Here is a 14,579-nt window from a genome sequence, read left to right as displayed (position 1 = left end):
GTTCATTAGGTTTCATTGCTAGCTCACTAAGTATAAAACAAGAATAATCTAATTTTGGATTAATTTGAATTGTCTAAATTAAATAAGGGAATTAATTGTATGAAATACAATTGATATAATGTATATAGATACGTTACCATATAAAATTAATTTTTGAATCATCTAATTTTGGATGAATGTAAATTGTTCAAATTAAATAGGCTGCCATGTTTTCCCTTTTTTTTCAGCACGCTTTTAGACTTTATTTCATCAAATCTGGCCACAATCACTTCAAATAACTTTTATAGAACTTAGAGGGATCTTAGAACTTATTAACCTTTAAATTTGAAACCTTAAATCCCATTAAAAGTGCCCCAAACAACCATTCAAATCAAGACTCCTTGATTTGTCCAATTTTTTGACCACTTTGGATTTCTTCACGATTTCTCAACTTTTCTGCCCTAAAAAATCTTTCTGGCACATAGGGGTTTCTACACTCATTTATATTTCATTTGATTTAAAAATTATTAATTTTATACGAGTACATTGGAAGAACAGGCCTTCTAAAATACCCTTCATGCCTAGCCAAAATTTGCCTTTTCTTCCTCCAATCATATTCAACCAACTAGCTACTTGCTTGCTTAATTATGTCTTCTTCTCTTTTTTCCTTATCCTCTTCATTCATAAACAATTTTATTAAGTTAGATTAATTTTTAACTTTAGAAAATTAATCCAAAAATAATTTTTCAGCAAAACAATTTCTTCTCCTCCATATACTCTTGGCATCTTTTCTTTAACTTATAGAATTTTGTTGTTTTTTTTTTCTCCCTAACACTTGCAAATTATCCACTCATAATCAATTACTGTAAAAATCAACAAAGTTGCTAAATTACTAAACAAATAAAAAGGAACTTACACTTGTATACTAAATTCCAAATGATTCATTTAAGTAAATTCTAAATTTACTTATTTAAATTAATCCTAAGCTTAAATAAGAGGAAAAGAAACAAGGGCTTATAAGTCAGTACCCCTTTTTTGAGAATTTTATCATTGAAATTCAGCTAGAAGTCATCAAGAGAATAATTGAGGGTATTTGGCTTTCATTTGTTGTTTGCTTTCCCAAGTTGCTTCTTCCACAACATGATTTCTCCACAAAAAATTAAATTATATTCCTTAGCAACTACTCTTTCCTGCCTAAAATTTGTACAAGTTCTTCCTTATAGGATATATGTTCCTTAAGTTGTACTAGTTGTGATTTTAGAACATGTGACGGATGCGGATCATTTTATGCAACATCGACACATGGAACACATCGTGTATCCTGGAAAGTTCCTTTGACAATGCGAAATGGTACCTGATGGTCCTATGCGTTCCAAGATTTCGTAGGTTCGTATACATCCCAGACTCAGTTTTTTTTTCTACCAAAACGTAACACTCCTTTGTAAGGAGAAAACTTCAGGAAAACTCTATCTCCCACCTTAAATTCCAAATCTCGATGACGTTTGTCAGCATAACTTTTATGGAAATTTTGAGCCATCTAAAGGGTCTCCCTAATCTTAATGGTATCTATAGTGATTTGTACTAATTCTAGACCAAGCAACTTTCTTTCACCAACTTCATCCTAACATACTGAGGTTTTACACTTCCTCCCATACAAAGCCTCATATGGAGCCATTTCAATACTAGAATGATAACTATTATTATATACAACTCCATTAGTGGAAGATGAGAGTCCCAGTAGCCCTTGAACTGTGCACACATTCTTGAAGCATGTCCTCCAAAGTCTAAATTGTTCGTTCTGATTGCCCACCTGTTTGAGGATGAAATGATGTACTAAGTTGAAGTTTAGCACCAAAAGCCTGTTGCAAGCTTGACCAAAATTTAGATGTGAACCTCGAGTCTTGACAGATAAAATTGATACCAATGTTGTCTAGTAACTTCTGAAGGGATTGAATCCCAAACGGAAGCACGTGAACACCATACGATTTTAATTTCAATTTGAAAAACAAATAGAAAATTCAAAGCAACCAAGAATTTTACTAGATAAACATCTAATACTAAATTATACAACATGTTTTTCAAAGAAAAAAAGAGGAAGAAAGGGATTCATGGATTTTACCCTTAGAGACCAAAAAACTTCACGAATCCTCTTCGATCAGAAAAAAATCGGACTCTTCCTCGAATTCACGAAGATACGATCTTAGCAATATTGGGGGACACCACCAAGAGCTCTTCTCTGTTATTCTCAAGGGTGAGAATTGCTAAAAGATGTGGGCTTCAGTGATCAATTTTTTTAGAAAGGGAGAAGGGAGTTTTTTTTTTTTTTTTTTTTTTTTTTTTTTAAAAATAAAGTACTATGTTTTTTTGTATAGAGCAATCTTAAAGAACAAACGTGAAGTCTGAAGAAGATGAATCTCACATCCCCTAAAAAACGTGAATTCAAATGAGATATTGGAGGGGAGTGGGTTATTATTTTTTAAAAAATAATTCCCTCCCTTTTATTATTTAAAAAAAAATTCAAAATTCACAATTTTGAATTTAAAAAAATAACCAACTTTATTATTAACATCCAACCATATGTTATATCATATATAATATATAACCTATAGTTTATATCATATCACATATAATATAACCTACAGTTTGTTAGTCTCTCAATTAAATTATAGTATTCATATGAATCATATTCATATTATTTTGATCTATAGTTTTTATATGAATCACATTCAAATATCTATTTCTCTCAAACAAAACTTTATATTATAATATATCACATACATTACCTTAATTATATCTGATATAATTAATTCCTTTGAATTAATTTGAACTATTCAAATTAATTTAAAATTAATTCAATTCTCACTAATCCTTATTGAGCTAATGAGGGGACCTTATGGATCTATAGATTGAAGCTCCAACGGTACTTGATTAATTAATTAAATTTTTTTAATTAAATTAATCAACTTTTGTTAATTGCCAGTCACTCCACTAAATACTGACAGTTGCACTCTTCATGCTATAGATATATTTTTGTGTCCATAGGATATAACCAATCAACAACGTGTTAACCCTTCACAAATTGCTCGTAAGTACAATTGGACTAAAATTATCGTTTTGCCCCTATAGTTACATCTAAATCCTTAAATACCATTGATCCCTCTAATGAACAATAATTTATAGTCCAACTATAACTGAAACCCTCTTGGGTTAGGAGAGAGTGTGACGCTACATTGTTCAAGCCTCAGAATCAGCCCTGAACGGAGAAACTTTTAGAGTGTGACGCCACATTGTTCAAGCCTCGGAATCAGCCCTGAGCGGAGAAATTTCTCTACTTACCTTAATACTAGAGAATGAGAGATTTTCTTCTTGTGTTGCTACGATTTCAGCTCCCCAATTAGACGAATCCCCAAAATGGTAGGCATATTGAGTCCACAAAACTGACCACTCTCACCCATGCAAATAAAAGGATCTTCTTCATAGGTAGGAGGAGTTCACAACTCACTCAGGATTCAGGTCAAGTCACCTATCTTCATCCTAGTGAAATGTAAGTATCTTCTAGCAATGGCGTTATATAAAGAGACTATTCATTTCGTGGTTCGGTCTTATACAAACTTTTTGTATAGAATACCCCTACTCACATGTCTCTACATGAATGATGGGGATCAGATTAGTTGTAGCACTATACAACAGTTGTAACAACTAAGCGGATTGTATTCGTAGTGTCACCAGGATAAGGTACCCAACCTTATCCATCTGATACAGGCCATTTAATTTATCACTTAAACATGATCCACCTGTATGTCTCCACATACATGGTTAAGTTACAACTAATAACCTTAGATCTTAGTTTATTGGTTTTTTGGGTTAATGCAACTAAATGTCGAATAAAATATCTCTTACTTTATTAGATAAATAAATTATTTGTACAAGTACAATTACAAACTACGAGACCAGAGATTTAGGGCATTAACCTCAACAATCTTCCACTTGTCCTAAAACAACCATAAAAGTCAAACTAATACAAAAGTACACAAAACACAAGAAACTAGGGTATATAATACGAACCTAGTAAAATCTCCCACTTGCCTTAAACTATATGAGGCCTCTCTCATAGACCCAGACTCTCCAGGTGACCCTCAAACATCTTAGCCGTGAGGGCCTTTGTAAATGGATTAGCAACGTTGTGCTTTGAAGCGATCTTTGTGACGATCACATCCCTTCGATGCATAATCTCTATCAGTCTGAAAATCAGAGTCAGTGTATCTTGTAAGGACCAAATCCTTAGACCCATACACAAGCACGTTTCTGATGGAACACAAGACATACGCAGTGAAATTAGTATTTAATTACACTCTAATTGCTTTTAACTTAAAGGAAAAACATGTAATTTGAAGGAAAAGAAATAGTAATTAACTTACCTTTGAAGCTCTTGAAAACCGCTTCTCCTCTCTAAATCTCAACCCAAACTCTTTCGGACCACCACTAGAGTTGACCTACTATCCTCTGCACTCAGAACCGGGTTGTGGGACCCGATGGATGAAGAAACCAAGAGAGAGAAAAAGATGGGAAAAGAAGATGGAATTTTAGTTTTGGGTTTTTCTTTTTTCAGCCCAATTTTGAAAAACTATTTGGCAAAATTGGCAAAACTTTTTCAACCAAATTGAAAAGCCTAATTTATAGAAAAAAGTCATGCAACAATTGCATGAACCAAATCCATAAAAACCCAACACCTATAATCCACTAACTTAGTGGGCTTAATGTCTCCACTATAAGCCAACACCTAGCCACTATTTTGTTAGTGGTATTATCCAACAAAAGTATGGATTTTCCCACTAACTTTAGTCAAAGAGCAAAATAGTCATTTGGTCAAAGTCAAACTTTGACAAAAAAGTCAACATTTTGACTTTTTATGATTTTTTCTGTGTTGACTAATTTTGACCTCCCGAGCATAAATTCACATTCATTTTCTCGAAATTCAAATCACATTTGAATATAAGGTCGGTCAAAGTTTGACTTTCCAAATTCAAAAGTCAACTCTTTGACTTTTTACATCTTTGACCATTTCCATTATTTTCGAGCTTCCGAATATGAACATATTCATATTCTTCATATTTAAATCACATTTAAATATTAAAGCTGTATCTCTAAACTGAAAAACCAGACCACTATATCATATATACTTGTTGGTTTTTCTCTCTTCACCTAATTCGAACAATTTGAATCATTCTATCATACTGTTCTAAATTTATTCCATATGAGCTAGTAGGGAAACCTAATGGACCTATAGATCATGGGCTCCAACGATCCGAGATTAGTTGGCTAAACTCTTTAGACGAAGTTAATCAACATTCGTTAACTAACGGGTCATTCCACTATAGTCCCGTTGTTGCACTCCCATCACTATAGATAATTTGTGTCCATTTGATATAACCATGATTAGTAAGCTAATCCTTCATAGGTTGTTCGTAATTTTGGCTGGGTCATAAAAATCGTTTTACCCCCAAGACTATATCTTGTTCCTTAAGTTCCACTGATCCTCTAATGAACAATTGGTTTAAGGTCCAACCTATAAACCAAATCCCTCTTGGGCCAAGGAGAGGGTGGGGCCCGTTGTTCAAGACCTGGATTCAGTACTAAAGGGAACAACCTATCTACTATCCTTATAACGGTAGGAGTGAATTCCATCTTGCACCCTATGTTTCTAACTATCCACCCAATCTTACCCCTGAAATGGGAGGCTTATTGGGCCAGCGATATTGAGCTGTCCTCACCTATGCAGATCTAAGGATAATTCCGAGTGAAAGAAGTTCATAGTTAGCTCAGGATTAAGATTAAGTTACCTAGGTCATCAATTAACGAAATAGTCAGTTTTACACATAAAACGACATTTAGAAGGTAAAAAGTGACTATTTCATGTTTCAGTCTTAGGATGCCCCCACTCACATATCTCTATATGAAAGATTCAGAATCACATCGTTTGTACTAACTACAAAGTGGGCCGCATCCATAGTGTCCCCAGAATAAGGCGCCCAATCTTATTCATATACTATAGACCATTTTGGCTATATATTTGAACTTGATTCACATTTATGTCACTACATAAAGTTCAAACTACATTCAATAGCCCCAGGACCTTAGTTTATTGGATTCAAGATTACAATTTCAATAACAACTTTATCGAAAAACAAAATAGAATATGTTTATTAATTTACAAACTACGAGTTTTAAGACATAAAATCCAATAGTTTCGTTCTCCTAAGATACTTGAGGATGGTTTTAACAACTGTCCAGTGATCTAATCCTGGATTAGACTAATATTTATTAACTATCCCCACCGCATAACAAATTGTTGGGTTTTATGCCCTAAAACTCATAGATAGTAAATGTAACATTTAACCGATCATTAATAAAGTGTTATTAATGTTTATTATAATAAATAGTTATTGCTTATCTTATATTTATCTTGCCTAAATAACCCTAATCCAATAAACTAACTACCTAGATTGTTATATGAGTCTTGAACTGTATGTGGAGACATACATGGATCAGTGTTCAAGATACAGCCTAAAGGGTCTATTGTATATGGATAAAGGTGGGTCCCTTATCTTGGTGACATTATGAATACAACCCACTTTGTATTTGATACAAATGAAATGATCCAACACATTCGTGTAGGGGACATGAGAGTAAGGGTATCATATGCTATGAGTTTACATAAGATTGGACCACGAAAAAGTAACCACTAGATGTAACTTTGTTGGCTAGTTAGGTTTCTATTTCACTAGGATGACCTAGGAAACTTAGTCCTAATCCTGAGTGAGTTATGGTCTCCTGTTTATGAAGGATTGTCCTTTGATTTTTATGGGTGAGAGTAGCCAATTCACCGACTCAATAATCCTACCATTTTGGAGACAAGACTGAGTGGGGTACTGGGAACATAATTTCACGAGATGAAATTCACTCCTTCCCGACTTTAGGGTAAGTAGATGGGTGTTCCCTTAAGTGGTGCCTCCGAGACTTGAACAAAGGGCCCTACTCTTTCACTAGCTCGAGAGAGGTTTCTATTTGATGGTTGGACCACAAATAGGATGTTCATTAAAGAAGTACTGGTACTTAAGAATGTAGAGTAACCTGGGGGTAAAACGGTAATTTGACCCAACTGGTGTTGCGAACACTTGTGAAGGACTATGCTATTATTGGTCAATATCTATGGACATAGAAATTTATCTACAGTGAGAATAGTGCAACTATGGTCTATAATGGAGTATACCTACAGTTAACGAATATTGATTAACTTGGTTAATGAGTTTAGCCAATTAATCTCATATCATTAGAGCTTCTGTAGGTCTATTAGGTCCCATTAGTAGCTCATAAAAGGGTATTGAGGTAATTAAAGTGATTTGAAATGTTCAAATTTACTAAGGGAAAGAATATAATGTATGGTGATACATTATAATATAAAGTTAATATTTTAATTAAACTCTATAATATAAATTTATTTTGAATTTGATTCAAAATTAATTTATGAGAGAATTAAATATTTGAAGGAATTCAAATATTAAATTTAATATGAATAGTATTCATATTAAAACTATAGGTTAAAGCTAATGCACATTAAAGGCACATTAAACTATAAGTAATATGAGAGAAAAATAATTGAATGTGATTCAATTATAAGGTTAAATTAAATATGTGATATTTAATTAATGATTAATTAATTGGAGAATTAATTAATTAATTAATTAAGTTTGATTTAATTAAATTAATTGAATTAAAACTATAAGTTATGAGAGAGAGCATTATAATTTGATCTAATGCATATTTAATTAAATATAAGATATTTAATTATTAGTGATTAATTTGATTAATTAATAATTATTTGATTCATTTTAATAAATTAAATTTTGATTAAATTTATTTTTTAAATTAAATGAGTTTGTTGTTATTTAATTAAATAATTAAATTTGATTTAGTTTATTAATTAAATAATAAATAATGAATTTCAATAAATTAGTTATAACAAACCCTCCAACTTGGGGAGTTAAGGGAGTGGGAGAGATCTCTCCCAACTTCTTTCTATCTTAAGATAGTTTTCTCAAAATCCCATAATTTTTTTTTCTCTCTAGGCCCTAACATTCGAGATTTTTTTCTGTACAAAATTCTTTCCAAGGATCCTGAAGGAACCTTTGAAGGTTCTTGAGCGGAACATGGGATCAGACCTAAACCCGAAATTTACAGAAACAACAAAAACATACAGATTATGCATTTAAAAGATAATTGCAGCATGCTTTAAAATAAAGATTAATAAATAGAAAATGGGTTTAAGAAACATTACTCTTGAACCCTTCTTCACGAGATTCCTTCTCTGAAACTTGTCACGTTCAAACTCGAACTCTCTAACTGTCAATGAGGACACCACCACAAATGTTACCTCTATATTCTTTGGGTGAGAATCTAGGAGTTTTGTGGGCTCTGGCTATTTTGGAATAGAGGGATTTTGAGAGAGATGGGAGGAAGTGATGGGATTGAGATTGTCTCAGCACTTTTCTATGGATATATCATCTTTTTGTGAAACCATACCGGAAAGAAGAAGTAATCCTTTCCCCTGCCCTAGAGAGAAAGGGGGAGGGAGTTACTCCCTCCCAAAATGATTTTTAAAATAAAATAAAATAAAATAATTTATTTTCATAAATCAATTTATTATATATTTATATGATAACTACTTTATCATATAATATATATTAAACTATATGTTATATGAAATATAACACATAACCTATAATTTCAATTCTCACACCAATGTCATTTAATATAAATCCTATTTATATTAAATTTAAATATATGAATCAAATTCATATAGTTAATATTTGAATCATATTCAAATATTTATTTTCTCTCAAAATAAATTTTATATTATAATGTAAATACATTATAGTAATTATATTATATATGATTAGATTAATTATATCACATATAGTTAATTTCCTTAATTAATTTGAGCTATTCAAATTAATCCAAAAATTGATTCTCATTAGTGCCCATTGAGCTACAGAGAGGATCTCATGGACTTGTAGCTTGAAACTCCAACGGTACATGAAAAATTAATTAAAATCTTTTAATTAAATTGTTCACCATCCATTAATTGTCAGACACTTCACTAAAGACTGACAGCTACACTTTTCACACTACAGATATATTTATATGTTCATTAGAGATAACTAGTCAACAGTATGATGACCCTTCACAAATTGCTCGTAAGTACAGCTGGGCCAAAATTACTGTTTTGCCCCTATAGTTACATCTAACTCCTTAAGTACCACTAATCCCTCTAATGAACAATAAATCATAGTCCAACTATGACCAAACCACTCTCGAGCTAAGAGAGGGTGTGGAGCCATATTGTTCAAGCCCTGACATCAACCCTTAAGGGACCAATTTATCTACTTACCTCGATGTTAGGGAAGGGAGTAAATTTCTTCTTGTGTAGTTATGTTCCCAGCTCCCAATCAGATGAATCCAAAAAATGATAGGCTTGTTGAGTCGGCGATTTGGCCACTCTCATCCATACAAATCAAAAGACCACCTTCATAGGCAGGAGTTCATAATTTACTCAGGATTCAAGTCATGTTACCTATGGTCATCCTGGTGAAATGTAAATCTCTATTATGAACGGTGTTATATAATGAGACTAGTCATTTCGTGGTTTAGTCTTATACAAACTCCTTTGTATAGAATATCTCTGCTCACATATCTCCACATGAATGATCAGGGTTAGATCATTTGTAGCACTTTACAACAATTTTCACATCTACAAAGCGAGCCATACTCGTAGTGTCACCAAAATAAGGTATCTAGCCTTATCCATCTACTACAAACCATTTAGGTTATCACTTAAACATGATCCACCTGTATATATCTACATACATGTTTAAGCTACTAGATAAGCTTGAATGTTAGTTTATTAGTTTCTGGTTAATGCAACTAATTTTGAAATAAAACATCACATAATTTATTACATAAATATAATGTTTGTACAATACAATACAAACTACAGGAACCTACGAGATTTAGGGCATCAACCCCAACAAATCCCACCTCATTTTTCTCACTAGCTCAAAAAGAATATGTGAAATCATTTTGGTGGTGCTCACTTGATTTGCAGCAGAGGAATCAAGATCGTCGATCCAAAAAGTTGGTGGAGCCCAGAGTTGTCAATGATAAAAAGGGTTTCTAGATTTTATTCCCTCTGTTAAATTGTTATTAAAATCTGAAAATTGTCTAAAATTTTTTCCTGTGTTGGGATACTAACCCAATAATTGGTATTAGAGCCATCTTAGAACCTTAACTAATGAATTAAAATTTGTTTTTTTTTTCCTTATTTATGGTGGGATATGCATTATGAAGGTTGAATTTTGTTATGAACTAATTTGGTTAATTGGCCTTAGAATTTACAATTTTTTTTATATGATTCAATGTAAGGCCCCTGCATTTTGGACATTTAAATTGTAAATTCAGCCTTCTATAAGTTTGGGCGTACATAAGGTCATTTTCTGATGAAGATCGATGAATAACAAGACCAAATTTGGCCAAAAAGGGCAGAAAACAGATGTACAGAGGCTGTAATTCGAAAAAAAAAACCCAGAAAAAATGCGGTTGATGCAAGCGTGATGTCAGCATCACATGTAACATAGAAGATGCTAACGTCAGCCCTAGTTCAATGGTCTGGTCAGCTCGGCAGTGGTCCAATTCGGCGTCTGGCGTGCAATTCGTTGACTTATTTGATTGGTTCGTTGTTTGGACCAGTGATTTTCGAGCATTTTTCGATCGATTCGAACGATTTTCGTTTGGTTCAAGCAATTTTGACTTGATTCGAATAGTTTTCGGTCGGTTCGAGCAATTTTGATTTGGTTCTAGAGCAGCTAAAGACTTTTTAGGATAAAATTTGTAAAATTAATATAATTTTATTCTTTAATTTTATCCTAGGGGCCAATTAACCGGTTCATATATTTTTTAAATGTTTTTTGAATGTCATTTAGATATGATCCCACCTTAGGTTAAGTATGCTCATGCATTTTCATATATTATAATAGTTATAATGTATGGGACAATGCATGATTTTATTTAACTTCATGATTTTATTTAATATAATTGTTATGTTAATTTGATGAATTAATAAAGCATGAACCATGTAATTACATAAGTTAAATATAAACAGTTATATTTAATGCAATGTGTAGAGCATTTTCATGTTTAGCTTAATATAAGGAGTTATATTAATTAAATATGAAAATCATGATACATTGAGCATATATCCATAGTAATAATAGAATTGTTATATTATATTCATGCCATGGTTTTTTTTATGGTTTAATTATTTAATAACTAAAATATGATTGTTAATAAAATTAAACCATAGAGAGCATGATTATAGGATTATTGAATGAGAAATTTTGGACCAATCACAAGTTTCCACGTCATTTACTAAATTAATGATGAAGTTCTAAATCATTAAATTTGGGTCCAATTAGAAGTTGACATATGTTCCGAATAGAAGTTGAAGACAAATTTCGATGATGCCACGTGGTTTTATCATGATCGTTGACTCGGATAAGATTAATTTGGCCCAATTTCATATTATTATTTGAGTCAAAGTCCAATTAATTGGGCCCAAAGGCCAAGCCCATGGATCAACCATGCCCAAGCCCACCTGTGAACTCTATAAATAGAGAAGCTCTCCTCATTTGGAGGGGTCAACAATTCTATACTCTAGAGAGCTTAGAGGAATTCTCTACAATCAGAAGACTCCTTGACTCCTGAAGCTGACCACGCTTGAAGATTGTAGTCCTTTGAAGACACAAGCATTCTGAAGACCGAAGTTCTTTGAAGATACAAGCATTCTGAAGACTGAAGTCCTTTGAAGATACAAGCAATTCTACATTCAGAAAGCCCAGAGAGAATTCATCAACAAGCAGAAGACTCCCAAGACTCATGAAGTTGCACTCCTAGAAGACAGAAGACCCTTGAAGACACAAACACTCTTCCAAGACTTCTACTTCAAGAACATTCGGTGTTTTTCTTCTTCCAGTCAAGCACATCCACCCAACCGAGAGAGAATAAGAGGATCAAGTACTAGAGATCGAACCACATCGCATCAAATCAACCTTAACATCAACACCAACTCAAGTTCAACTCCACGAAATAAGTTTATCTGGAAGCCTCGTGCGAACATTAATCCTCTAAGAAGATCAACAAACCCAAAGGCCGATTGTTCAAGAAGATCAACAAGCCAGAGACCAATCGTCCAAGAAAATCAACAAGCCCAAAGGTCGATCGTCCAAGAAGATCATCAAGCCTAAAGGCCGATCATCCAAGATGATCAACAAGCCTAAAAGGACGACCACCCAAGGAGATCAACAAGCCCAAAGGCCGATGGTTCAAAAACATCAACCAGCTTAAAGACTATAGTTTATTTTGAAAGCACCAAAATATTATGTATTAGAGATTGTACTAACATTCCATAAAATTAATACAAATACAAAATTCAAGTTCCACGAAATAAATTTCTATTGAAATCTCGCGTGAACAAGGAATAATCATTAAAATTTGAAAATGTTTTTAAAATTAATGATTAGAAACCATATCTATAATCAAGAATTACATGTAAACATAGGATCATAAGATAAATTAATTAATTTTAAATTATTTAAAATTAATTAGACCTAAGATCATTTTAATTCTAATAGGATTAGAATTATTTCTTACTTAGTTTTAAAATAGTTTTAATGAACTAAGTAGGAAAAACATTACTATGATTATAAGGGAACTCTACCGGTTAGGTTCCTACTGGGAACTAACCTGAAACTTGAGTTGAATCAATCATAGTTTATTGTTAGCATGCAATGTCAAAACCTTAATTAAAAGTGTTTAATTCACCTAAAAAATAGTGTAAAGACCTTTTTATAAGAGTTATAATAGAAATAGACTTAGATAGATTGACTTACCCGGATTTATCAAAGTTAAATAACCCTAAAATATGGTTGGTTACTTTAGTGGAGGAAAAGTAAAAAACGAGATATTCATATAAAGTTTTGCTCCCATGTCCCTGTATGTTCACAATGTGAGATCCACGCTCGGTTTCGTGTCGCCTTGGGTGCGGCCTCCCTTCGAAGAGTGTTTGTATGGGTCAATAACAAGGTGAATGGGGAAAGTGTCTATAGTAAGTGGGAGCAGGATGCGAGTCAACATTTCATTCGGTCTCCACCCCTAGGTCAAACACTGTGAAATTCCCATGATCTGCCTAGGTGTTGTCCTAAAGTAACCATCCCTTTGGAGGGCCTGATCATAGAATTTGAAACACAGTAAACTCTTGAAAAGGATAGGGTCACTTAGGTTAATTACCAACAGTTGTCTTTCCTAATTGTAGCCTGTTGGTGCGTACCTCTGGGATCTGAAATATGGGGTTTACATTTATGGGAATGAGTTAAGAGTTAAGGAATCCTTGTCCGAACACCGGTGGCTAACGTCTATAGGAATATGAGTTATTCTAGTATTAGAATTAGTTGAGAGTTGTCTTATTTCAGAGAAGGAGTGGCTGATCACCCTTCATGGCTGTTGCTCTAAATCCCTAAAGCATCGTTGCAAAAACTAAATCAATAGTTTATTAGGTTTCTATAATTGCTTGTTTTTGCTAAATTGATTGGATAGTTTGCAATTGTTTGCTTGTGTGATGGATTAAGGCAAAGATAACTAATATGATCAATGTTTATATTTTATTTCCAGCAATGTCTTCCTCAATAATTACACTACTTAAAATGAAAAACTTACAGGCAATAATTACTCTACGTAGAAGTCCAACTTGAATACAATTCTTATTGTTGACGATCTATGATTCATCTTATCAGAGAACTGTCCTCCGACCCCTATTCGTAATGTATCTCAGGCTACGAAGGATACTTATGACCAGTGGATAAAGGCCAACGGAAAGACTTGCATCTACATCTTGGTGAGCTTATCTAAAGTTCTGTGCAAGAAGCATGATGTCATGGAAACTATGAAGGAGATTATGGAATCTCTCCAGGAGATGTTTGAACAACCATTCTATCAGCTCCACCATGATGCCCTCAAATACATTTACAACTGTCACATGAAAGAGGGCACATCTTTTTGGGAACATGTCCTAGACATGATGGTCCAATTTTATGTAGCAGAGGCATATGGAGTGGTCATAGATGAACTCAGTTAGGTTGTGTTCATCATGGAATCTCTTTCGAAGAGTTTCTTACAATTTTGCAGCAATGTGATGATGAACAAAGTCCAATATAACCTGAGTAGTCTCCGTAATGAGCTACAGATTTACCAGTCTCTTATGAGAAATAAAGAATCGGTTGAAGGAGAGGCAAACATTGCCTATTCCAAAAGGAAATACCAGAAGGGTTTATCCTCTGGAACTAAGTTTGTTCCTTAATCTTCTGCTTCGAAGAAGATTAAGAAGAAGAGAGATAAGGGGAAGGCTCCCACCACTGTAATAAAAGGAAAGGGAAAGGCCAAGGTGGCTAACAAAGACAGGTGTTTCCACTACAACATAGATGGACACTGGAAGA

General features: G+C 33.3%; 1 protein-coding gene across 1 annotated transcript; it reads left to right on the top strand.

Moving 5' to 3' along the window:
* Positions 1–1,474: 1,474 nt before the first annotated feature.
* On the top strand, positions 1,475–14,221 carry LOC120081069. Its single transcript, XM_039035747.1, has 2 exons — positions 1,475–1,541; positions 13,881–14,221. The coding sequence occupies exons 1-2, from the start codon at positions 1,475–1,477 to the stop codon at positions 14,219–14,221; spliced, it is 408 nt and encodes a 135-aa protein (XP_038891675.1).
* Positions 14,222–14,579: the final 358 nt, after the last annotated feature.

Source organism: Benincasa hispida, chromosome 7 (genome assembly GCF_009727055.1).
Source record: "Benincasa hispida cultivar B227 chromosome 7, ASM972705v1, whole genome shotgun sequence".
In the NCBI taxonomy this organism is placed as follows: Eukaryota; Viridiplantae; Streptophyta; class Magnoliopsida; order Cucurbitales; family Cucurbitaceae; genus Benincasa; species Benincasa hispida.
This window is presented reverse-complemented; position numbering and strand designations above follow the sequence as displayed.